The following is a 25,773-nucleotide window of genomic DNA, read 5'->3' on the forward strand; positions in this document are numbered from 1 at the left end:
AGCTACTCATGAAGGGCTCAGGGTTCCTTGCCGTATGAAGCTGGCAAGGGCCTAGTAGGTGAACAGGTGACCTGACAGTCTAGGTCATAGTTGAGTCCATTCCTTAGACTGCTCCACTGTATCCCACTCCCTCTGCTCCCAAGTCTTGCTGTCACTGGAAAGAAAAAACTGAAAAGAAATGTTACCACTGATAAAAATCCCTACATAAGGGTGATAATCCCATCTTATTTTTTCACTGTTACTTTCAAGAAGACAGAAGACCTGGGAGGAGATTTTTTTTTAAATGTTGAGAATTTAAGAGGGAAAATATTCTTCCAAAAGGTTCACAGGAAAATTGAACAATGGATCAGCATCCTTTATAGAGAGGTGAGGCAGAAAGCATATGACTTTCAAGGGCAGTGCTCTTTAATGGTCTAGGAGAAAAAACACCGAGCAGCTCATACTCTTTATCTTGGAACAGCAGTCAGTGAGCCTTGGGTGGAGAGGAGTGTAGGATCCAAGCTAAATCGGCAAACTCGCCATTGGTCCAGGACCAGAACAAGCTAAAAACTCCTCTATCGCATGCCTGAGAGTCAAGTGCTGTGTAATCTCTGTGGCATAGACATCTAGGAACCATTGTGGATAGCAGATGGCTGCTGAATGTTGAAAGCAGATGACAGATTCTGGGCAGTGCAAAACCAGAAGTCCTCAAATCCTGATCACAAAAGTCAGTTCTTGAGAAAAAATCAAACCAGCTACCTGAGCAGAAGGGAGTCACACAGCATCACACAAAGCCAATGTACTATCAGACATAGGAGGGCTCTTTAAAAAGCTCCTCCTCCCTTCCCTTCCCCAAGACACATAAAACACACAGCGCCACATACAGCAAAAAAATATCAAGGTTATGTGTTTCCTGTAATATGGTTGGCTGTATAAATACAGTTACAGAGAACTCTTTGTAAAGCAATAGCAGAATGAGTAACAGTCCATCACTACCATGGGAAATAAAAATAAAAGTAACCCAACTGTGATTCAGCCAGAATCATTCCAAACCCCAAAGGTTGGCCTCTTTTTTTTCTTTAATGTGTCTGACATTTTATGGCATCAATAATGCAAACAAAGAGGAAATCATATTTGCAGAACACTAATGCACGGATGTCTAAAGCGAAATACAATACTGATTACTTTTTAAATGAAGCCACCAGTTTTGATGTGCTGTGGTGGTTAAATTGTTCCATCAAATTCCTTCCAAAGCAAATTCCAGCCCAAAACAACAGCTTGACCTTCTCTATAACCTTGGGTAGCCTTTTCAGCTGTGTTCTGATTGGGGGCAGTAAATGTAAGTTTGAAGCAGTCTTCCCAATGGGCCTGACTACAGAAAAGCCAAGGACACAAAACTCTATCTGAAGATGAGGGGAAGCTACAGGTACTTTCCCTCTTCATAGGCTAGCCAAGGGCTTGGACAAATATAACAGTAACCCTGCCATGGAGAGCTGTGTGTGAGCACGAGTGGTCTCTGAAAGAGATTTCTAGGAGTGCTCGAGATTTTGCCCTGAGGGTTAGTGGCTAAGGTTTGGTATCTTATAGCTTGTCTCTCGTCTCCTGCAAATGACTGCAGAGCAATGTCCAAGTATGAAAACAACTGTATGAATAAGAAGGTGTGGAAAAACACACAAACGTAAAAAATCCTTCCCTTCATCTTCCATTGGTTTTGGATGCTAGTGGGTTTTCGTTACACAGAAGTGCATCTCAGAGATGCATCTTGACTCCAGACAAGATTGCTTCTAACTGCACAAGAGTGAAGAAGTTGTTGTGTTCCTGCCTGGGAACTCTCGCTGCTTGACCCACTCTTATAGCAAAAGACTAAAGGGCTTGGGGTCTGGTCTGTGCTTCCAACTTTAGAAAGGGAGCATTGTGTTCAGGAGTCAAGAGGCTTCTTTTACAGTGTTCTCTGCCTTGCACTGAGTGAACTGTGTGAACTTCTTTAATTCACGCAGTTTTGGTTTGGTAGACAGAGTTAATAGTATGCCTGTGGGTTGGTGGGTAGGATTGAATGCTCTCGTTTCATGTCAGCTGGGAGTTTGCCATTTAGTCCTGCATCGCGTCTGATCAGAGCATTGTGTGTGTGGATTGTATGTCTTGGAGTTAATCAGTGCAAGCAGCTAATTGCCACTGTTTAACTAGTGCCTTTTAATTAGGACTGTTGCTGGGCGGATACATGAAGGGAGCTGTTTGTCACTGGAAAAAAATGTCAGCCTTGTGATGTAAACCTCTTTTGGGAATTTAAAAAAAAGAAAAAAAAGGCAGGCTGGAGCTACTGTCACTTCAGTACGGTAGAAAATCAGTTTCAGCAGAACTGGCCTGGATGAGGTTAGAGTCATGCTTTGCTGGGGTCAAAAATGATAGCAGCTGCTCCCCAACCCTTTCTCCAGTGAAGAAGGGTGGGACACTGTGGGCTTCAGCTGGGATTTACAGGAGATACCCCACATGCATTACAATGAGCTTTGCTGTAAAATTCACTGCACAGAGGTTAATCTAGATGTCAACACTGCCTGACAGCAGTGAAATTACTCCGGGGCAGTGCTCCTTCTGAAGTCTTAATATAACAGTCAATTCCATCCTGCCTGCAGGAAATGAAAGTTTTCTGCTTTGTGTGCGGAATCATTCGGCGCCAATTTTCTCACTGTTTGAAGTCCAAACTGTTTGTGGTCTTGGGATTCACCTCACATTAAGATGTTCGGTTCATTTAAAACTCGGGTAGTCAAGTCCTGAGAACTGCAAGGACAGGAGCCGCGCAGGGAGAAAAAGAAGAGGGCAGGGGAGAGAAATCTTATCTCACCTACCACATTGAAATCAAACAGCTTCACCAACTCTCTGTGCTCTGAAAAGGCAGTGAAAGCAGAAACTCAGCTATCTAAGTATCAAGCAGTAAAGATTGGGGATGTTGGAAGCCAGCAGAGAGCGAGAGAATGCATGCAAGAAGACATTCAGACCTCCCAGAGCTCTGCTTTTACTTTAGAGGAATTTTAGTCCTTCCCTGCTGGGACCTTGTCCTAAGAAGCCAGTAGTTCAGCAGTTAAACATCCCCTCAGAACAACTGCTCAAGTTTTCAGCTGTAGGATCAGTTGCTTGTGCTGGGCAGGAGATCAGTTCATGTAGAGGACTCCTGAGGGTGTGAGGAAGCAATGGTTGATTTTCTGTGCCTCCTTTCCCCTTGAAGAGATGCTAAAATTGTGGGCCTAACAGAAGGGAGCAGTAACCAATGGTCATTCCTTTAGTCTGAAAAGACCTGTCTTATTGGGTCTATAAGAAACTCAAGCCATTGAGGTGAAACCAACCTATCTGCTCACTTAGCTCAGCCCTGAAAGAAAGCTGTACGATTGTGTCCTTCTCTCCCTTTGGTCTCTTATCTATTTCCTCAGTTCAGTTTTTCAAAGTTGCAAGCAATGGGACTCCTGTCACATCTCTCAGGGAGCTGTTTTGTGGCTCGGTAGTGTACTGGGAGGGAACAAGAGGTACAGGAGAGATGGAATGCTCCTGCATTCCTCTTGAAGCAGCAACTGACGTGTCTGCCTGTGTCATTTATGACATTGCCAGCCAGAATGGATGTTTTGAAAACACCTACTTTCTCCAGGCTTGTAACTCAATATCTCTGCTTGCAAGGAGAGCAGCAAAGGGAGAATATTTTTTTAGGACTTAGCAGTTACTTAAAGAAACATTAAATGCATACTGATTTAAGAGACACATTGGGATAAGGGTGGGGAAGGCACTTAGAGTTAGGCAAGTGTGTTTTCTCCTGCAAAGCAGTGCCAAGAGTGGAATTTGCTCTTTTTCTGTTTTCGGTACTCACTTGGAGACCAGTAGTGCTGTTATGCCAAGGCTCCTTGACCCTGCTATCCATTAGAAAGCCACTGTATCTGAATGGAGAATAAGCCTTTTGGGTTGTGTGAAAGCATGCTCGTGCCTGCTGAGTCTCATATCAGAGGAGCCCTGTTGATGCCCGTAACCTTCAAGGTAACAGAGGAGCCACTACAGCATGCTATGGCCACCAGAATCCCATTTATTCAGCTTGCTTATCCCTCACCATTGCCTTACGATCACAGAACCCACCTACAGATCTTATGAAAACGTGTGATACAAGCCATGGCTGTAGTGGTTCACTTGATTCCTGGCCAGATCAGGAAGCAAAAATGGAAATACGATGCACCAAAAATTCAGCTACTTGTATTGCCTTTTCATTAGCCATTGGGAGTCACAGTTGAGCAAAGGATGTAGACACTCCCTTTGGGAGGAAAAATGACTTAAGTCACTTCTTAAGATGACATTGCTGAATAAAATACTGTCTCTGTGCAGACTGGCATGTGAATGCCTGCTGACCAGCTGTTCAGAACTACTTCTGGTTTCATGGTTATGCGATGACCCAGGTCTACATTCTTCAACCCATACTCTGAGCTCATGGAAACTCATGCATTTGAGTTCTGGGAAGTAAGAGCCTTTCACAGGAAAGGAAACAGCTTGTGCAGTATTATACTTCCGTCTGTGGCCCTGAAAAAAACATAACTTTTCAGGCATTCTCTTAGTTGCATTTTCTTATAGAAAATAGTATCACAAAAGAGCACAAACCCTCATGATTTTGTTTTCTGCCTGGATAAATGATCCCTTGCTTTTATTGGTTTCTGTCTCTTTTTTAAACCAGTATTTGCCCAGTGTTTGAGGTGGCTTTTCCTGAAGCTCCAGTATGTTCCTATTTTCTTTTGGTTTTGCTTGTATCCACTGTGCTACTTAAAATTCTACACCACACTCCCAAAACCAATCTCGATTTCCTAATCCAAACTACTTGCCTTCTAAACCCAGCCTTTCCCTTTCCTTGACTTTTTTATTTCCCCACATATTTTCCCACCTTGTTCTACTCACTCCTGAGGGCAAGCAGACACCTCAAACCTGGTGATGTCTCTAAAGCAGCCTTTCTAAAGGCATTCCAGATTTTTCATATTTGTCTGTGAAGCACATGTTCCCAGAGCCACCCGTCTGCAATTCAACACCCTGTAGGCCCGAGGACAGGTCTCAAATGAGGCACCCCAGGCTCTTTTTTACACCCAAAATACATGCATTGAGGGATATTTGAAAAGACCAGATGGGCAAGCTTTGTGGGAGACAGGGTGGACTTTCAGTCTGGCAGATCATTGCATGTCTTCCTTTAGCTACGTTTCAGCTTTCATCTGGCAACCTGACAGAAGGAAAAGTGATGGCTGGAGAAGACAAGTCACTGGTGAGCTCCTAAGGCTGGAGTCACATTTACTGCACACAGTTTGCAGCCCTGGCGTATGGCAGACACCTGTACCATGCACCAAAATAACACGTTCACCTCCAAGAAAGCATCATTCCAGCGACAAGCTTGGATGACTGAGTTGGTGCTAACAATTTTAATTTTCAGGGAGCAGGATGCAGCTGGGACAGGGAAGACCCCATGGCCCCTTCCCAGCAATGCCTAGCCTGATGTTCCTCCCAGCTCCCTTTCATAACCCCCTTGAGAAAACTGTTGATGGAGAAGGCTGGGTGGTGGAAACATCTGCCTGGGCATGCTGGGAGTTAGGCCTGGCTTGGCCCAGAGCTGGGTGAGACCTGTTGGTGTTCCCAGGAAGCAAGGATAGCTCTTTCCTCTTAGTAGAGGCTGGGCAATGATAATTATCTCTCCTAGAAATGGAGAAGGAGCATGTACTCTTATCTGTTTGCCTCCAAACAGTCCCCATACTCAGGTTTATGGCACTCTGTGGGAGTTTCCCCCCAAACCTGCTCTTCTTCCTCCCCTCACATGCACTGGGGCCACACCAGAGCCCCTCTTCCTAGAGGGCAGAGCACGATCACCCGTGCTGATGGGCAGCTTCGCTTCTGGTCCAGGGAAGGTGCTTCTGGAAATCAGGTCTCAGGGTATTCACCAGGAACACAGCACAGCTGCTTTCATTCTTCTCATTCAAAATGGTTATGCCAAAAAGAGATGCAGCAGTTTCCATCATGTCTTCGAACACAAAACAACCTCTTCCTCCCCCCGCAACAAACTTCCATCCAGCACCAACAGGCCAAGGGGCATAAAGCAGCAGCTGCAGCCAAGGAGACGTCACGCCACAGAACTGCAGCTCATCCTGCTCTTCTGAGCAATTGTTCACAATTAACTTTGACAAAAGGACCTTTTTCTGAGGCAGTCACTGCACTTGGTGTGGTTAACAGTAAAGCAGTCAGACAGCCTGAACCTTGGTTGCAGCCCGTTCACATCTTCTGGGGACCCATCTCCTTTTTTCTCACAGACCACTTATTCCAAACCATGCAGCACCAAGGCCTGGTGTCATGCCCAGCTCCTGAGCTCACCTCGCTGTTGCGACCATACAAAGAAGGGGCAAAAGGAACATGGTGGTGGTGCTGGGGAAGGGAAGGAGAAAAGAAGGAAGGAAAGGAGGTTGTAGATGCTTGTGCAGAATGATGACAGGAGAATCACATTGACCATGGGAACACAGTGTCTGTAGGTGATTTGATAGTGTAGAGGCCTGTGACATTGTCCAAAAGAGAAATGAGAATGAGAGAGGGGGGTGGAAAAAGCTGTGGACTTGCACAATCCAGTGCTGTGCCTGGGAGCCACAGGAGTGAGAAACCATTTGAGGCAAGAGACAGGCAGTCCCAGGGAAGGGTTTTCTTTTGGAGACACTGAGTCATTAACAACCATCACTTGTTCTGCGCTTTACAGAATCTCCAGTGCTTTTAGCCAAAGCAGCCTGTGTACAGAAGGAGCCAGGCCAGGGCTAACAACTTTTCAACCAATCTTTTCCACTTCCAAAGGAGGACCTAAGTATGCTCATGAGGAAATCTAGATGTCCCCTCCCAAAGAAGCAAGATCCTGCTATTGAGGGGGTGCCAGTCCACACCCTTGTCCATGATCATGCCATCTTTGGTGTCCATGCTGCGAGCTGCTGGTGCCTGTTCAGCGGCTGTCCACCCAGTCTCCATTGGCACGAGTCTGTCCCACTAGCCCCGATCTCTCTAACATGCAGAGGAAGGTTACATTCTTACTTCCACAGGGTTACCACCACCCATCATCTCTCACCCCAAGCTCGCACTGCTCTTTACACAAGCACAAAATAAACCCACGGCCACTTCTGCCACCACAAACCTCCCTGTAGCAGTGTCCCCTGCCCTGTCTGAAACCATAAACCAGGTCATGCCAGAGCCATGGGTGGGAGGTAGAGATTATCAAGAGACAAGGGGCATGAGAAGAGGATGCAAAATCTTCTCTTCTCAGTAGCTGGCCGTAACTAGGTCTCAGTCAATCACTCATCTCCCCTTGCATGCTGACCATAGACACTACTCTGGCCACAGGGAAGGATACAAGATCCCTTCTCCATCTCCTCTTCCTCTCATCTGCATTCCCTTCCAGGCAATCGCCACATCTGAGCAGGCTATTTTTGCGCCGATTGTTGTTGCCTTCTCAAAATTGCCTTGACAATGCCTGTGGCACCTGCTCCCTGCCTCCTGAGAGCCGCTGCCATGCTGAAGTTCCCCCTCATCCTTGATTAGCCATAGGAAAAAAAACCAAAAGACTAGAAAGGTTTTGTGCTCTGAGCCTAGTCTGGACTGACAGAATTCAGTGTCTGACTCAGTCTTTCCCCAGGTCGGGATTATTTCCTGCTGGAGGGAGATGGGCTATAAGGAGGATGCTTCTGGCCCTCCTTTGCTGTCCCCACCACCCACTGCCGCTGCCTGTCAGGCCTTTATCCTCATTGAGATGCAAGGCTGGCCGCTGCGGCCATCCGCTGAGCCGTCTGCTCCTGAAGGCACCTTCCCCCCCTCCTCCCAGGGCTGCCTGTGGAGCTATTCTTCAGCCTCTGCATTTCACAACAGCTCAAAGGCAGATGCATCAATCCTTTCAGGGAATGGAGACGTGAGGAGAATGGCAAGGGGGGCTGTAGGCAGGTGCTGGTAGGTTCCCAGCCATCTCGGAGGCCTTGTCCCCTCCTTGTTCCCCCACTAGCTCATGACTGAGGCATGGGGCAGGGAAAGGGAAGGGAAGAGGATGGGGAGGAAGAGCGCTGCGATGTGCTGACCCCGTGGGCATGCCCGGCTGGCTGCAGCCTTCCCCCAGTGCAGGGAGCAGGGATCCAGCTCTGGCTGCTGAAGGTTTACACCAGGGACCAATGTGGCCAGGGTGCAGACAGCTGAGGGAGGGGGAGCAACCCCATGGCTGCTAGCAAGAGTGAAGGGTGGGAGGAAAAAAGAGGGATGAGGACAAGAAGGGTTGTTCCTCCCAAAGTCGCCACTTGTACTGGGCACCCCAGATGAGTGGCACACCTGTCTCACACATTTAAATGGGTTGAGGATGATTCAGGAATGGGTCTCCAGGACCCCCCTCGACTCCCTCGTGCAGCCGCTTCGGTCCCGCTGCTCTCCCAGCTGTGGCGCGGGGCAGGAGGGAGGTCTGGGTCCGGCCGGCTCGGGGTCTGCAGGAGGACAGCTGGTTCCCAGTGTGTGTTTTACCCGTAGGTGCCACAATCCTTTTGACTGTGTGTTTGAAAGCCTTGAGTCTATACGTTTAAGAATCAGCAAATTAGAAAAATTGTCCTGAAATGCCGGAGGAAGGAAAAAGGCAGGACGGCAGAGAGGGATGGGGGAGGACTGAGAGGGAGGGAAAGGGCTGGTAAAAGAGAGTTCATCCAGGGGCACTGCCCTGGCTTTGCGCCCATCACTTGTAGGTTTGGAAGGAGAGAGGGAAGCAAGGACAAAAAAGGAGGATTGATTTCACACATTCAGTGCATATCATACAACCAGGGCAAGGCTTTCCTCCCGGGGCTCCTACCCGGGATGGCATCGCTGCTGCAGCCAGTCTAGCGCCCTGCCCAGCAGCCCGAACCATTCTCACAGCAGGGTTACAATTCACTGCTTCATTGCTCGGGGAAAGATACCCTCTCCTTTCTTTTTTTTTTTTTTTTTCTTTTTTAATTATATATATCTTTTAAGTACTTTTTTCTCCCTCTTTTGTTTCTTTTTTGTTTAAAGTCTTACAATTTTCTGTAACAGCAGCTTCTTTTTGTATTGGTGTGGAAGTTATATATAGAGAGATATCTATAAATATATATAAGCCAAACTGCCTTACAGGTTGTTGTTTTGTAGGATTTTTGTTGGTTTCCTTTCTGTTTTGTTTTTTTTTTCAGTGTTGTATGTGTAGCAGGCACTTGAGTTTATATGAACATGTTTGCTTGGGAGCTGAGGGGCAAAGGACTTGGGAGGGGGAGAGGGAAGGAAGGACAGAAGGAAGGAGCAGGGACTTTAGACAAGTGGCCACTGCTAGCCAAGGATGTCCAGGTAGATTGGTGTGGCCTTGCCCAGAGCATGAAGGATCTTGTAGATCTCCTTGATGTTGAGCCTTTGCTGAGGTTCTCTCTGCCAGCAGCCCAACATGATGTCGTAAACCTCTTTGGGGCAGACTCTAGGCCTTTCCAAAACTCGACCTTGGGTAATGCACTCAATGACCTGAAAGAAAGAAAGAAAGAGAGGAGACATTGAACACCAGTCGGGTAGTTCCTGGAGACTGTCCTGTCCCAGCTACTTCTTGGCTGATGTGGTACCATTTAGTGAACGGGAGTTCTGAGAAGCCAAGAGGTCTGCAGATCCTCAGTGCTCACCTGTTTGTGTGCTATTAAAGATAATTTTACAGTGAAAATTTAGTCTTCATCCGCAGTCTTGCAGTTCCCAAAAACCTTCAGTATTTGACACCTACCTACCTCAATGCGCTCTCCAAACAGAAGGTCACAAATTAAATGAAGTTTTAATTTATGTCAGTTTTCCTACTAACTGAAGAAAGCAAAACTCCCCAAACTGAAGTAATATTTTACACAGCTGAAATAATATTTTTCTTCACTGAAAATCAAGAGTCCTTTCCATCACAAAGCCCAAGAGAATTCTACAAGGGAGAGTTCAGAGCATCTTTTTCTACTTCCATCTCCAAGGGCAGCTTTGCCTCATTTTTGACATAGAAAAGCAGCTGAAAGAATGAAATTTCATCTCAAATCACAACTGTGATGGAGGAAAAAAAAAATTGCAGTGCTAACACTGTTCTGGGTCAGGGTGGTGCTGCTAATGAGAGAAATACCTCTTGGACAGCATAAAAGTCTTCAGAGGGATGCCATTGGAAAGGCCTGCCCTAAGTGTCTGTGTTTTGTTCACCGGAGGAACGGATGCAAAGAGAAGGGGGGTTATGATTTGTCAGAGAGCTGCTATTACTGTCTGGCCTCCCTGGTTAGAGCTGATGAGCCCCAGCATTGCTGTGAGTGACCTGCCATGGTCTGCAGATAAACACAAATCCCAAGCAGTGTGGTGAGGGAAGCCACCCAGCAAGGGGTGTTTGGATTTTATCATTTATGAATAGTAACGGGCCTGCCACACAGCTCAATGGACACTTATCGCTTTGTTGTTTGCATATAAATACAGAGGGGAGAGATTAGGACCTGCCGAAAGCCTGGCAAGTTAGACACAGCATGCAGAGCAGCCTGCACACCATAAAGCTGCTGGCAGCCATGACTTGTGGGAAGACATGAGTTATGGTTTCTGACAGGACACCCTGGACATGCACAGGAGCAGGACAAAGAAATGGCATAGACTAAAGTTAATGGACTGGTTAAGGCTTTCAGATGAGCTGGTGCCCTGCCTCATCCCTCTGCTCAGGCCAGGCCTCTCTTCTAGCCTTGAACAAACCTGCTGAAAACGCTCTGGGGGTATGAGGCCACGTGGATGCCGCAGGAGGGAGCGAGCATCCAGCCTTGCTGATGCCCACACCCAACAATGGCAGTTCTTGGCCACCCTGGTGATGGCTCATGGTCCAGCGCTGGAGCCTGGCACAGACTCACTGATTCTGACTTTTCCCGGAGCTCTGCAGATGTGGCCAGGCTGCTGCTGAGACTTTCTCTGATGCCTCAGCATCCAGGAGATGCTGGAGGTGTCAGTCCCCTGCAACCACTCAGGTTCTGTCCATCACAACAAATGGTGAAAAATGAGCTCGATGAGAGATAATGTGGCTCCCTCCAACCAGGACAGTGCAGTTTAGGGTGGGAGTCCTCAGCTCTCAGGAAGAAGTAGTACAGCAGTAAGAAAGGGAAGGATGAGATTTTTCCATGAATGGTAGAAAAGCCAATACAGTCGTATCTCTGCAGATTTTAGCCAGCCCTCTTCCCTCAAGGTTAGGGGTGACTATTCACAGTCCTACTGCCCTGCAAAGGAAGCTGAGGCAGAAAGCACAGGGACAGCTGAGCTGTTGTATTCCAGCATGCCCATCACCCCTCTACAAGCTACATGTGCTCATTTGTGTGTGTTTGTATTTACCCTCCCAGGGAAATGCAAGAGCAGCTCATTAAGTAGTGTGACAAATAACTTCTGTCGCTGTCGATTCCATTGTTTGTGTCTCTAAAATGTTTGCGTGTGCTACTTTGGGATATACAGTCAGGCCCCATTGAGCACACGAATGGGCAAGTATTAGAGCTGCAAAGCAACACCTTGGATTTGCCATCTCTGCAACTTGCTTAATTAAGGGATCTGTATCCAGAAAGCAGAAAATGCACATTTCTCATTACAAAAGGTGAAATTTCTGAAATCCATTAGATACACAGTAGGATAAAAATGTGCAAGGTTCCCACACACTGCTATGTCAATGTCTTGTTCCTCTTCTATAATACCCCCTGCTATTCTGAGCAAAAATCTTCTAATGCATTTCTGCTGATGTGCCTCAAACCTCAGCTCTGACACTCTGCTAATCCCAGCCAGCCTTCCCTCAACATTTTTACAGTACAGCCCTATACTGATGGGCTCCAACTTTTTCTATTCAAAGAAATAGCAAAAACAAACCAGCTCTTTGGGTTCCACCCCCAATGAATTGGGGCAAACCATATAATAGATACCCCTAAAAAAAAAAGCCCCACACAACTGTGCCACATGCTGTATAACAGGCTTCAAATTCTCATAAATTGAAGGCTGTAGTAAGAACCTCAGCTATAAAGTGAGGAGAAAGAGAGCAGAAGAAATGCAGGGTATGACAATAACTTAGATCCCAGCAGTAATTTGGGTATCCCCAGTTCTGGCAGCACCCCAAGAAGTTATGAGTTGTAGCTGCCATGCAGGAACTAAGGGGGAGGGACTGAGGCTGAGCCAGTGCATGGTTTTGGCAGAGTCCTTTGGTTCCTGCATGTCTTAGCTTCCCCAGCTCTTAAATGAGATAATGACACTTCTCCCATGGTGAAGTAATGGGACTGCCCAGTGGGGGAACATCTATGTACAAACTGCAAGAAATCTGAAAAGGAGAGAAAGTAAAAAGTACGGTTTTCAGCTAAGGCATCTCAGCACTGTTGTACCTCTGTGTTTGAGAGCTGAAACCAGGGCTGCTTCCCGTACGTGAAGATCTCCCAGAGGATCACCCCGAAGCTCCAGACATCACTCTCTGTTGTGAACTTTCTGTACATGATGCTCTCGGGAGGCATCCAGCGGATAGGCAGCATGGTGTGTCCTCCAACCTGGTTGAGGGCAAAGGCACAAGGAATATGAGTGTTGAGACTGAGGAAAGGGTCAGCCCTGACATGATGTGGACAAACTCAGGGCTTCCCTATGAGATACATCAACACGGAGCTGTGCAAAAGAGCTGGGCTGGCTGCTGCCTCCCTGACCGCCCATGGGCTTACCCACCGATCCCACCTGGTTAACATGATGGATAGGGAATGAAATGCACCAAGATAAATGATGTCCTCTCCTCCCAAAATAGGATTGTAAAGAAATCAAATGATAAAACACTAAGAGCATATGCCAGCCCCAAGATCCGATGAACCAGGAGGCCAAGCAAGAAACACTGTTGAGTAAAAGTATGGAGTGTTACAGGGCCACAGCGCACTGAGGCACCCACCAGAACTCCAGCGTGAGGTTTGGCTCTCTCTGGTACAGTTTTCTAAAAGCCCTGCACAGGCATCTGTCCACCACCTAATTGCATGAAAGATTTTTGAGCTCATCAAACAAAGCTGCAGGCTTTTTTAAAGGTGTTTTGAATATGTAAATGACTGCAGGACTGCACTGCAAACAGACGGTCTGTGTGTAAAGAACAGGCTCTTACAGGCAAGGATATGCCCAGCATCTACTGGAGGCAGGAAAGCCAGCCCTTGGGAGAGTCTGGAAATGGAAGAGCTCATGGGAAAAGTCCCGTTGGAGTATGTCAAGCCAGGGAAAGGCACTTTCTCAATCAGTGTCTATTCTTCTCTAAGGCACATTAATCCAGCAGGTAGATACATGCAAACAGTTTGAAAGCGAGTGGATTTACCTTCAGCCCCACTAGAGATTTCTAAAGAAGTATCTCTAAGCAGACTAAATTTTTATCTGTTCTGTCCTTCTACAGAAGCAGCACCATCTGCAGGGAAATGGCTAATTGAGAAGGCTAGTCACTAGCCTGTGCTGGAAGCAGTGTGTCTGCAAGTCTTCAGCGCTTGTTTCTCCTGAAGGTGAAGTGTCCCAGGAATGCTTTTGTGGTGCTGCTTGGGAAACTGTGTTTGTCTCATTATGGACACCAAAAAAAGCAAGTGCTCATAGCTTTGTAGCACTGCAACTGAATCAAACAGGCAGAAATCTCTCTGGTCCTGTGGCAGACCAGGGGAGAAGGTATCTGGTATTTAGTTTTCCAGCAGATTACTTGTGCTCTCTTGGATGAAAACATTTCTGGTACAAATAAAAGCTCTCCTCCAAGCTGCCAGAGGTTTCTTTGCCTGATTAAAGCAGAACTGGTGTGGGGAAGGGTCAGTCCAGAGACAGCAGAGCTTGGCAGCCAGAGGGACAGTGCTGGGGAGGTGTCTTGGAACAGGGTGTGACATGGGTATGATGCTTAGCAGACTTTCTGCAAGGAGAGTGAGAGTCAGACTTATCTGGGGTTTGACAGAATTTGGAATTGGACCTGCACTTGCAATGAGGTATTCAAGAGGTCTGCAGACCAGCCCTTTTTCTAACTCTGAAACAGACTGTCCCTCAAAAAAAAAGAGGAGTTTTAGAAGTCTCAGGAACATATTTCCTAAGTGCAGAGGCACTCAGAACTTTGATGCACGAAGATAAAAAGCTCATTGCAGCTTTACACCTCCTATTTAGAGATGACTTGGCTGGTGTGTTCCCAGCTTGCTGCTCTGAACTCCCAGGAATGTTCTCCTGTGATGGAAATGGAAATATGCTTTTCTTTGTTCTTTTCGAAGCCCTGGCTGCAATTTTAGCTCTTTCCTGCATTTCCAGCTTTTACAAGTTGTTTTCTCTTCTTGCGAAGGGCTCCAAGGAAATGTTATTGACAGAACTGGACATATATCAAACTTGATTGTTACAAAAACTGTTTTGTGCTAATTCTTATTTTTTTTTCCTTTAAATAGCACAAACTCTTTTCCAGCAATCTCAAAATGATTACTTACTGCAAAGCTTTCTGCATCTGTAATATCCTGAATCTTGCAGGATCATTTGAGAATACAGGTAGTACAATGTATTGACAACACTTAATTCCCTTTTGCACGGGTCTTATGGCAGTTTAGAAACTATGAACCAGGTCCGCAGCTTACACAAACAGTACTACAGCAGCATTGCATGAATGGGAGGGCCCTGATTTACACCACTTGAGAACCTGGACCCGAAACTAGAGCAGAGAAGCCAGTAGTCCCATATCAGTTCTAAAACAAAGTCAAGGTCTTTGGTCTCCTCTAGAAACATCCTGGTAAAGAACTGTTAGTCAAGTGACATACACGGTCAACAGTTGTCCCAAGGATGTGATAATACAGTCTTGACTTAGCTCAAATGGTGGTGTCCGGGGACTGGCAAAACATTCATCTCATCCCTGTATGTCATGTGAGACATAGATTTTACTAAAAATTAATCCAGTAATAAATTAATCCAGTAATACTTTTTTTTTTAATTATTTTGGCAGGGGGACACACCATAAGCAATCCCCAGAAATATGTGGATCCCAAAATATGGCTCCATAGATAAGAAGGTATTCTTTTGCAGAGGTATTCTTTGCATCTCAAAGAGGGTACCACATTTTTGAAAGCAAATGTTAAGTCTTGTACTCACTAGCTAGCTATAAGCAGAACAGGCATCAATTAAACTGTACTATAAAACCACTATGATGTCTAGCCCAGCACGTAAGGCAGACTATTACATTTTAAAGCATCGTCTTTGACTATCCCTTACTGCTTCTGTTGCAAACTGATTAAGATTAAAATTCCCATTTCACAGATGAGAAAACAGACGCAGGAAGGCAGGGAAAGGCCCTGCTCTGAAGCTGTGTGGCAAGTGAACACTAAGCCAAGTCTTCCTGGTCTGCAGTCAGCTGTACCCTGCTATTTGCTGATGAAGCAAAATGATTTAGAGCTGAGCACTGAGGGATTGTGCTACTGATGCCATAGGATGCAGAGTGTGGCCAGGGTGACAGAAATCCTTCGCATAACACATAGTGGCTGTGATCTGTGTTACACCACTGCAGGCTTGTGTGTGATTCCCATGGCTCCATGCTACTTTTACAGGACCAGCCATTGCTTAAAGCATAAAAGCAAAATTGCGCTATTAAATTGGGCTAAAAAGAGAAAAAAAATTAAAAAAAAAGGATGCTATTTTTTTTTCTTTTGCAAAGCCAGTTTACATGACTTGTCTTTGGAATGAATTGTCATGTCTTTAGAGAGAAGCTGAAAGTTTGTTTCAGTCAAGCCTCTGTTTGCTCAGAGCTGGGCCTGACAAGTTTCAGAAATAAATGATGATGCATGGCTGATGCTTGCCAGGAGCATGCTATGTCTGGGGCTTTTCTAAAACAGTCATGTAATCTTCCCACCCCATCTTCCTCCATTCCTCTTGAGAGCTAGGGATGGGGGAGCCCAGCAGCCCAACCATCACACAGGTTCATCTTCTAAAGGCCCCTAAGGGTGAAATGTCCTCACATTCTGGAGACACTTCACAACCTGGAAGATGGATTTGCTTTCAAGGAAATAAGGCAAGTAAATCCTCTTCTGTTCCTCCCTTTAAATCCTATGATGCTGCCAAGCTCGTCCTTTCTGCTTGTTATTTTAATGCTTCGTAGACCTGCAGACTGGCCTCTTTATCCCATTGCCATGGCTGTCTAGCTTTGCTTGACATTTTTTAGCTCTCTAACTTTCTCTCCCTAGATCAACTCCCCATGCCCACACTGACATGTTATTCCCACTGCTTTGCTCTTTCAGTTTGCAGTACTATCCTGGTGATAAATAGAGCAATCAGTGCGTATCCTCTGAGCAGCCAAACTTTCCCCCTTCTGTCTCCATTTCAAGAACACAATATCACCTACTTGTTTCCATCCCTTCCTAATGGATACTCCCCAGTGCATGACCTGGTCTACAGCCACATGTTTCTGATACTCCAGGGCACCCGGCCTCTGCCCTGAAGCCTCATTACACATCCAAGCCCATAGACTTGTAAGATAACCAGCCACTCTCTTTGAGTGGCTTATTACCGTATTAGATACGAACCTTGGGGAGATGGGGGAGGTTTGGGAAAGGCCAGCATTAATGGCCATTAGGGAGAGAGATAATTACTTAATGCTAGTGCAGCACTTTGACGATGTAAAGCTATAGAAGTGGTATGTACAAGTGTTATTTTAAGGCTCGAGATTTGTCTACTACCAAGGAAAGCTGGTGTCTAGGGAAACAAATTCTCCTTGTCCCAGCTTTCTGAATGACATCCAGCTGATTAGGAAGGGAAAAATGACATGTTATCCCCAATGACTTTGACAGTACAGCAGCAGGTAGTGGAGCAGCAGTGTTCACCAAAGACTCTGCAATATATCCACAGTTTGAGCCACTAGCAGACATATCACGGAAATCAAAAGCAGAGTAGAGCTGAAAAACCCTCATGAGAACTTTGGACTGGTGGGAATACTAACGCATTAAAGGTAGTCTATGTGAGCAGCTCTGTTTTACCCCTCCCAGCTCGCATAACTAGCTGTAGGGTTGTAACCCAAAGCAACATTCAGAGTGGAGCAACTGAGCCACCCCCTCCATGCTAGCAGCTGAAGGTTGCATCATGGACCTCAGCTAAGAATGGAATTAGGTCTCAAGCATAATCTAAGGCTGTGTTTTATTTTCCTTTTTGTGCAGTGTCCTTCCCAATTTTGAAATAAAATAAATAAATAATTTGGTGGGTTTGGTTTTCTGAGTCATTTGGCACTTGCTTTCCAAGGTCCTTTGACAACTTTCTTCTTGTTCCTGGCACACTTCAGGGATGCTCTGCTCCTGCCTTGGGAAAGCCACAAGAACCATCATAGGTCTTTTCATATGGTGCAACATTATTTGAACTTCCATTTTGTACAAGAAGCTGAAACATTTGAGTTTATGCAGCAGCACTGGAGACCTTGGCACCATTTCTTTTCAGGAAAATCCACTCAATGCTCTATCGAGTTGACCTAGTGATAAGACATATATGCTCTGATTGCTGTCTCTGTTCCTGATGCTATAGGTAGTGATGACCTTGGATCTTCTTTAATTGCGGACCTGGCTGTTGTCCCAGGCTGGGCTGCAGCAGAATGCATCTCCTTTAGAGTTCAGCTCTAGGAGCTGGGTGATCCCTGGAAGATACTTGGCTCTGAACCTCCCCCCAGCAGCCAGATGTATGTCCCCATCAGGACACGTTAATTACTGCTGCGAGCAGGATGTGTTATTTGTCAGTTCTGGACAGCCTTGTATGAATAAGAGACACAGGTGGCTGGGTCACCTGAGAGGACACAAGGACAAAAAAAGAAAGCAATGCAAGAAGCAGGAAAAGCTTCTCTGCTTGGCCAAGTTGAGTTCTTGGAAAAAAAAAAAACAAACCAAAACAACAACAAAAAAACCCCAAACCATCAACAAACAGAACTGCTGTAGATCACACCTTTGTGAGTTGAATTTTGTCTCACCAGGTTGGGGCATGTGAAGGTGGCTTCTCAGGGATGAGGCAAAGGGCAGTATGTGCTTATGGCTGGGGACCCAGTAGAAGATACTCCTTCCTTGCCTTCAGCACTAGATCCATTTCTCCATCAGATGTTCCAGTGTTTTGCCTGTGAGAGTCCTGACAGATTCCTGGGCACATTTGCAAAGCAGACAGACTAACTCTGACATACCAGACAGAGCTGAGCTTTGCTGAACATTAGCTGTCCTACACTTCATAGTTTTAACTGTCACCTTACTAGGTTCTTGACTACCTAAGTTGTTTACATCAGAGGTAGCTGAATTTAAGTGCAAGTTGTGACTGGATGTGATTCCCAAGTACTTTAGCTGTAATTTCCTTTCATCTTATCCAGAAAGAAAGGTGCTAGCTATATCTGCGATTGCACCATTGTTGGAATTACTTTGGCCTCAAAAAAATCCCCAAGTTTTCTGACCGAAAGGCATCATGCGTTATGGCCATACCAGTCCCCAGGCTGAGCCTCTTCAAAGTAATTCAAATGCCATCACTGCAAACTCCCAGCATAGCACTATCCTTGCCTTCAGGTCTTGTGCCTTTGCTTTCCCTGATGCCACAGCCAGCGCTGAACTTAAGTTTAGAAACAGTCAACAAAAAGCTTCCACCTAACATTTTGACTCACTTGACTTTTTGTGCAGCACTCCCCATGTGTCTACTTCACCTTCCGGAACAGCAGATCTGATCCTCTCCTAATCCTGACTCTGTACCCAACCTTTTCCGCCGTTGCAGGTTTGGGCAGTGCCGCAGCACGGGGCTTGCTGCCGGCTCCCGGGCATGTCAGTGACTGAAGACATCCCACAGCAATTTGCAAGGGATCACAGGAGGGGGTTTTTGGAGATTCATAGAATGCACAAAGCAACCTGCAGCTGTTTCTCTTACTTGTATGCAGCTGTGCTGGGTGTCCCAGCCTTACCCGAAGCAGGGGAGATGCAGATCACCTGTTGCCAGAGGGGAGAAGGTTGGACTTGCCCAGGGAGAGCACGGGGAAAGAAACCAAATATCCCTGTCATGAGGCCATATAAGGAGCCAGATGGACTTGCTCAGGAGCAGGAAAGACTGATCAGGCAGGGTTAGTGTGAAATTGAGAAGGGGGTGAGACCTTCCTGCTGTCAGTAGGATTGTTTGGCAAGGGACTGTTTATTTCCCCCAGATGCACATACTGTGTTTAAACACGAGGCTAAAAATAAAGCCTGCCATTGACATTGTTTTTCCTTACTTCATTTAACAATCTAGTTGCTTTATGACCTGTAATTCTGAATCGCGTTGGATCAAGCAGTGTAATTTGCAAGGAGGGACAGTGGCCTTTCTCCCTCTTCCCCTGGTCTCTGCTCCACTGAGTGTGTTTTAATCCCACGGTTTTCAGCATTCCTAATGAGCCATTAACAAGCTGCCAATTACTTATGCAAATGAGAGGGGACAGACATGGAGGGGTGGCTGTAGCTAGAGGTAAATTCTGCTACCTCAAAACGGCCTGAGATAAATCACTGCTGCTCTAAGAGCCACCTGTACCCAAGAGTCCCCCTCAGTTATATTATCTGCCATCTAAAAATGCCAGAGGTAACGCAGAGGATGGTTGAGAAAAGGGAAACAGAGGAGTAATTGCACATATATTTTTAATTATGTTTGCCAATAACCTATTTGGTGCACTCCTTACTACAGTTCACCCTTCCCCTTTTCTTCTGAGTCCTCAAAGCAGCAGCACCCACTGCTAGGAAAAGGCTGCACAACCAACCTGCAGAGGAACAAAAGCCAGTTTCTCGTTTTCTTATTAGTAAATGCTCCAAAAGCCACCGTCTCCAACACTGGGACATAAAATATGAGGAACCCCAGGCATGCCTTATTCAGCTGGGTAGATGTGGGAGCAGAAGAACTGTAGCTTGCAAAGCACCTAGTAAAGAGGTCGGTGAGACCACAACCTCATTCTAGCAGGTTTTTTTAGGACCTGTCTGCTCAGAGACATGCAATACCCATGAAACAGCTCAGCTGACACCTGGTTCCAACTTCAAAGGAGATCTGTAGTCTGCAAAGACTGCAAGTACCAACAGAAATTGTCCATGACTGATCTGCATTATCATTTTGCAGTGAGCTGGTAATATTACAAGTGTTTGATAGCTCAAAAGCTAATCAGGTAAAGGCTAAGTTAAACCATCATGATGCAAGAAATGTGTCCTTCAGGATTCTGCTCTTTTGGTAACAGAGAGAATGAAAATCAGCTCAGTTTCTGGCTTTGGGAAGTAGGAAGAAGATTTGCCAAATAAATCTTAACCTGGTGATACAAAAGCAAAGTCTCACAATGGCCTGAGAAATGCAGCTTAGGAAATAGGACCAATAAAGCACTTGCATATGCAATCCCTCTATGCTAAAATGCTTTCAGAATGTTAGCTCATAATCTCCCTTTCCATCGTCCCTCTCTTGCTGTCCTGACAGTGACTCCCCTCTGGGCAACCGATAATGCTCCATCTTTGTCTGCAGCCAGAGCCATTCCTGACTGACGACTACACATGATTTAGATAAGGCTCCATTACTTAACTTCTGGATGTGGGATAATCAGTTCAACTGCCTTGACATTAATCATAATAATATTCAAAATTCATTAGGCTAGATTGTTTGAAAAACTATTTCTTGTTAATGTCAGATTCGCTGAGCATAGGCTTGGCAGCATACAGACAAATTTAATGCAACACAAGGCATGGGAACTCCCTATAGAAGCCATCCCTTTCTTTATGTGCAGCTGGACAATGATTTGGCAGCTCTTGCCTGGTTTGTCATTTGTGAGCGTTGTTAGGTAGCAGTGAAACATGGTGAGCATGCTGCCTGTTGGTTGTCCAAATATCATCTATAGAATTATATAACTGAGCACAGAGTTTTTAAGGGGGAAAGTTAGATGCTCAGATATGTGCATGCAAGTGTTAATAATATCTGTTATATCCCAAAACTGGGCAAAAAAACCCAGAGACTTTTATGTGCAGTCATGGTATGGAGTTGAAAAAAAGTACAAAAGTTGAAAGTTTTTTAAAAATAGAAACCTGCTCCTTGCTTTCCAGCAAACTTTAGTGTTTTACCAAGATTAAAAACTTTCGGCAGTAAACTAAGTGGATCACTCCTTCTAGCCTCTTTCCTGTAGGCCAATTGAGGACGGTTCCCAGTGGTGCATTTCCTAATGGTTTGTTTGGCCTGTTTAAGCATTTTGGGTGATGGTGCTTTCCTTCAGGTACGAGTTCTCACCCTCTAGTTGAACAGTGGTTTCTCAGCAGGAAAACATCACAGAAATATAGAACAACTTCAGAAGATGCATACGCTTTCTCTCCTAATGAAGGCAATCCAGGCACAGATGGCATCTCAGACAAACACATTGCGAGCCGTGTTAAAATAAAGAGCTCATCATCGGAGGCTGCGGTGTCACACCTACTAATGATGTGATTAAACTCATCAGTGCTGGCGGGAAAGCTGTGCCAGCTCTGGCACTGAAGAATGGTGAGCTGCATTTCACTGCAGAGGCAAACCCCAACAACTCCCCACGTGAGTGAGGGATTACATTATGCTAATGGATAAAATTCCCAAGACATCGAGTAGGAGAGGTTGTCCTGGACATAGCGTTCCCATGCCTGCCTGAACCATCCCTGTCAAAAGATGGTGTGGCACACAGAGGACAGGCTGCAGATGGTGGCAACAGCCAAAGAAGGACAGGAACAGAAGAGTGACTGCACCCATCTGAGCAGGGCTGTGATGGGGGGAGCAGCAGCAGCGGCCCTGGGAAGCGGCAGAACTAAAACCAGCAATAGCTGCAACAGTGGCACATGCAGAACATGAGGCGCAACTTCGACTGTGGGATTCTGCTGGAAAACAAGCTAAAATTGAAAAATTGAAGAAACCAAGCATTTCATCCTCTTCTACTTGAGCATTTTTTCACCTGAGAATTTCTGTGCACTGAAGTCTCCTCCATTCTTTATCAAGTTTTCCAGCTGCACTTGGTTAGGACAGAGTTGTCGGAGTCAGAGAATCACACAGAATCACAGAATGTTAGGGATTGGAAGGGACCTCGAAAGATCATCCAGTCCAATCCTTCTGCTGTGTTAAAATTCTTCCTCTTTGCTTTATTTAGCCAGGAGCATAAATAAATAAGCAAACCCATAAAACACAGGAACCTGGTTCCCAGATACCATTAGAGCCCTTGAGCACTAAGTGGCCATTGCAGATATTGCTGGTTGTCTTCTGCTCCCCTTCCTGCAGCCAGCCCAGTGAACCTCACTGGGACCATTTCACAAACCCAGTACACAATAGCACACATTTGACTATTTTCTGCCGTAATATAAGACTGCTTATAGATGGTCAGCTCTCTGAACTAGGTGAGTTTTCCTAGAGGAGTCTCTAGACACCAGCTCTCCATTAGGGTTAGCCACAAGAGGAAGAACGGAAGGAGAAAGTGAGTCTAAAGAAACCACTAATGTTCTGCAGTGTCTGAGAGGATGGATGACCCCTGCAGACATATGCTGAGCAGACAGGACAGTCCTCAATTATGTCATTGCTGGAGCATTTACTTCAAGGAGAAACGTGACTGCAAATGCTGGGCTTAAAGCCTTGGCTGGTTTTGCTGCATCTGGATAAGCCGCTCTAGTCCAAAAGCGTTAGGTATGTGTATGTAGCATGCACAGGCAATGACACAACTCTGCGTATGAAACAGCTTTACAGTCCAAAGAGTAGAGCTGAAAAAAACCCCTTGTTATATTTAATTTTGCCCTCATTCCTTTGTCAGTGAGGGCCCTAAAGGATTTGCTAAAGTATTGATGGGTGCCAATCCAAACATCCCAGTGGACAACCCACCGCCTCCCTCAGGAAATCACAAGCAAATCTTGCCTACACGATGGAAATTTCCTGCTTTCCCCAGCCTCACCCTCACCACATTAACCCTCTGCTAACGTCTATATACTAGTACTTCTCTCAAGGTCTTTTAACTTTCAGAATCACAACTTTGTAAATATTTGCCATCAGGTAGCACATCTCTCCACTCTGGTCATTCTTTAGACAAACTATTTACATATCTCTCTTTCCAGCCTCAGCAATCAGTTGCTTCACACTGTCTTTGTTTCTGCTGCACTGCTCCAGAAGCTGTTGACCTTATGGATACTCTTTATGGGGCTGAGTCAGGGACATGTGGGTGTGTAATAAAAAAGTACTTAAAGTAATGATGTGCTCTTTGACTTGGGTCATGGATGGTTTCACAAGAGCATTTGTTTCATTGGCACATGGAAAACCTCAAGCTTGCTGGGGAGCTGCTACCCCAAAAAGAACTGTGCGTGGTTCAAAGAGGACAGGGTTTATAAAGACAAAATGCAACATGGCCTGGGGCTGGTACAATCTCACTTTACAGCGATACTGCTGTATATTGATCAGAACTGACTTGGTGCTTTATCAGCCACCCAAGAGGTGCAATGAGCTGCTACTGGAATTTGTGCTTAATAATCAAAGGCATTTGTCATTCTTCAAAAACGCTGCATGAGTGGGCGTTTGATTCGGGTGCACATAAAAACGAAGGATGGCAATCTGGAGCAAGAGGCGGGGAGGCAGCAGGCATGGGTAGGGTGTCCTGCTGCCCACCCCTCATCCTGACCCCCAGGACATCCCCACTGGGACATCCCACATGGTCCCACAGACACCGTCCCACGGGGCAGGACCCAGTGGCTATGCAGCTCTGTGGCTCAGCAGATTCCTTCCCCACTGGCAAATCTCTCCCTGATGAAGCCTGAAAAGCAGCAGCCGTTGCTGCCGTTCAGCCCCAGCCCCCTGGCACACGTAGCTCCCTCAAAGCCCTCCTTTCTGTTTTGTCTTCCATGCATTTCCTAGACAAACTGCTTTTTGTTTTCTTCCCTCTCTCTCACTGGCAGGTATAGGTGGCCTTGCTGCCCTCTCACTGCACCTCCCCTAGCTTGAATTTTAAAGTATTTAATAGCTTTAAATGCACCTAATGAGGTTTCAGTCTGCACTTTGCTGCCATTCCTCTGCTTCTCTGACACCAGGAAGAAGAGTGGTTTGGAAACCTATTGCAGACTTCCCTGCGTTGGAGGTCTAATTACATGGTAACTGGTGACCTTGTAAGTACAGGGTAATCTGCTGTGTAACACCAGGGTAAATTATCCCAGTACTTCTGACTTTTCCGCTGCAGCCTTCTGCAGAGATGGCAATACATCTGGCTAAATGGTAATTAATCTTTGAACCACTTGACACTTGCCCAAGCCAGAGTGACCAGCAGGATCCCACTGGCTCTGTGCGGAGCAAGGGACCAGTACCAGGTGTCACCTGGCCAAAGCAGGGGCCACTTTGTCACCCAGCCTCTGCAGGTGCCAGCTGCCGGGGGCAGCAGGTATGTGCTGCTTTCTCAGCCCTGGATGTGGCTGCCTCCTGCCTGCCCTGTGTTAGGCATCACTTATTCAGAGGGACACATCCAGAGACATCCCCAGAGGACAAAGGCACCAGGGAGATGTGGATGCCCAAGGGGAACAGGCACCCATTCCATGTCAGCAGGATGGAGCCAGAGGTTCAGAGTGGCTCATCCGTGATGAGGGTGAGCTGTCTGGAGCGCTTCCTTACCCTCACCATGAGGGAGATACATGGGAACAGCACCCACGCTTTCCTCTGAAACCTTATGAACCAGCCAGGCACAGCCCCAGGCATTCACCCTGCAAAACTGCGGTGAGATTCGCTTTCTCCCTCCCTGCTGTGAGATGCACTTTGTTCCCTCCCACACTGGCAGTCTGTTGCCCTGGGGCTGGGGGCTGCCTCTCTGACCCCTCGCACCTTTATGGCAATGAAATATATTTGCATACATTTTAGACTTGATGACATTGTTCCCTCTGGAGACCTTCAGATTTTTATAGCAACCACAGTAATGATTTTCAGATTATAGACTAATAAAATATTTTAATTTGTTGATAACATTAACTTGGGCACTGTATGATTCTTATGACATTTAAATAGTGCTTAAAAAGAACGGAGGGGGGGGTTGTTGGCAGTTCTGAGTGCGTTTCTTTTCCAAACAGCACTGAAATAGAAAGCCAAAATCCCACATGCTGGTATGGAGATGAGCTCTGACACCTCCCCTCCATGCCTGTTTCACTTGAATACCTGCCAAGTTAAATAAGCAAACATGGGATTGTGGTGTCCTAGTTGCAAACCTGTTTCTATCAAGTGAGCCTTCCTCCCCTTAGTCACTCGATGATCATGCTGCACAGCAGCAACCGGATCTGAGCCTGTACAGCTCCGTGTGCCATTGCCCTCCAGGGGCTGGACCACAACTAATGGATGCTGCAGTGGATAACACAAGAGGTCTTGCACCTCTGCCTATACTCACCTATTTCTTTCCCCCCTCATTCATTGCACACTTGGATTAACTAACCAGACAAGACCATAAAGCAAGCAAGTCATGGGTCTAGAGCATCCCATCGTTTCCACGGCATGCAACATACACTGTGTGCCACAAGGCAGAGTCCTGCATCAGCCCCTTTCCTCTAGCTCGGCAGCAATTGCTTGGTTTGGGGTGGGTAAGACTGCACCAAATGAAGCAGAGGCATTTTGGAGGAGGAAAGTTGCCCTTGCAGATCTACAGGTTGATATGGCTGATAGGTCTGTGCTTTGTTTCCTAACCTGTAAAATGGGGCAGTGTAACTCACTGACTTCTCAAAGATGCTGTGCAGGTAATGGCTTGCACAGTAAAGCAATAAATGGCATGGAAATGCCTGCCAAGAAAGGGAAAAATAGTCAAATGTTTAGCTCAGGGTTAGTTATACTCGGCAAAAGAGACAGAAG

The 25,773-nt window shown here is 46.2% G+C and overlaps 1 protein-coding gene across 4 annotated transcripts in view; it reads right to left on the reverse strand.

Annotated features, from left to right (window-relative positions):
• Positions 1-383: 383 nt before the first annotated feature.
• Positions 384-25,773, reverse strand: part of NTRK3 (neurotrophic receptor tyrosine kinase 3) — a 217,584-nt gene continuing 192,194 nt past the window's right edge. For 3 of the 4 annotated variants that reach the window (XM_071814027.1, XM_071814026.1, XM_065846996.2), the window contains 2 exons: positions 12,360-12,518; positions 384-9,492 (listed from right to left, as the gene is read on the reverse strand). In XM_071814027.1, coding sequence (XP_071670128.1) covers positions 9,307-9,492; positions 12,360-12,518 — 345 coding nt within the window. In that variant the 3' untranslated portion in view covers positions 384-9,306. The remainder of the gene's footprint in view (positions 9,493-12,359; positions 12,519-25,773) is intronic. The other variant, XR_010652172.2, reaches the window with a different exon arrangement.

The sequence above is a fragment of the Patagioenas fasciata genome, chromosome 12 (genome assembly GCF_037038585.1).
Source record: "Patagioenas fasciata isolate bPatFas1 chromosome 12, bPatFas1.hap1, whole genome shotgun sequence".
Classification (NCBI taxonomy): domain Eukaryota; kingdom Metazoa; phylum Chordata; class Aves; order Columbiformes; family Columbidae; genus Patagioenas; species Patagioenas fasciata.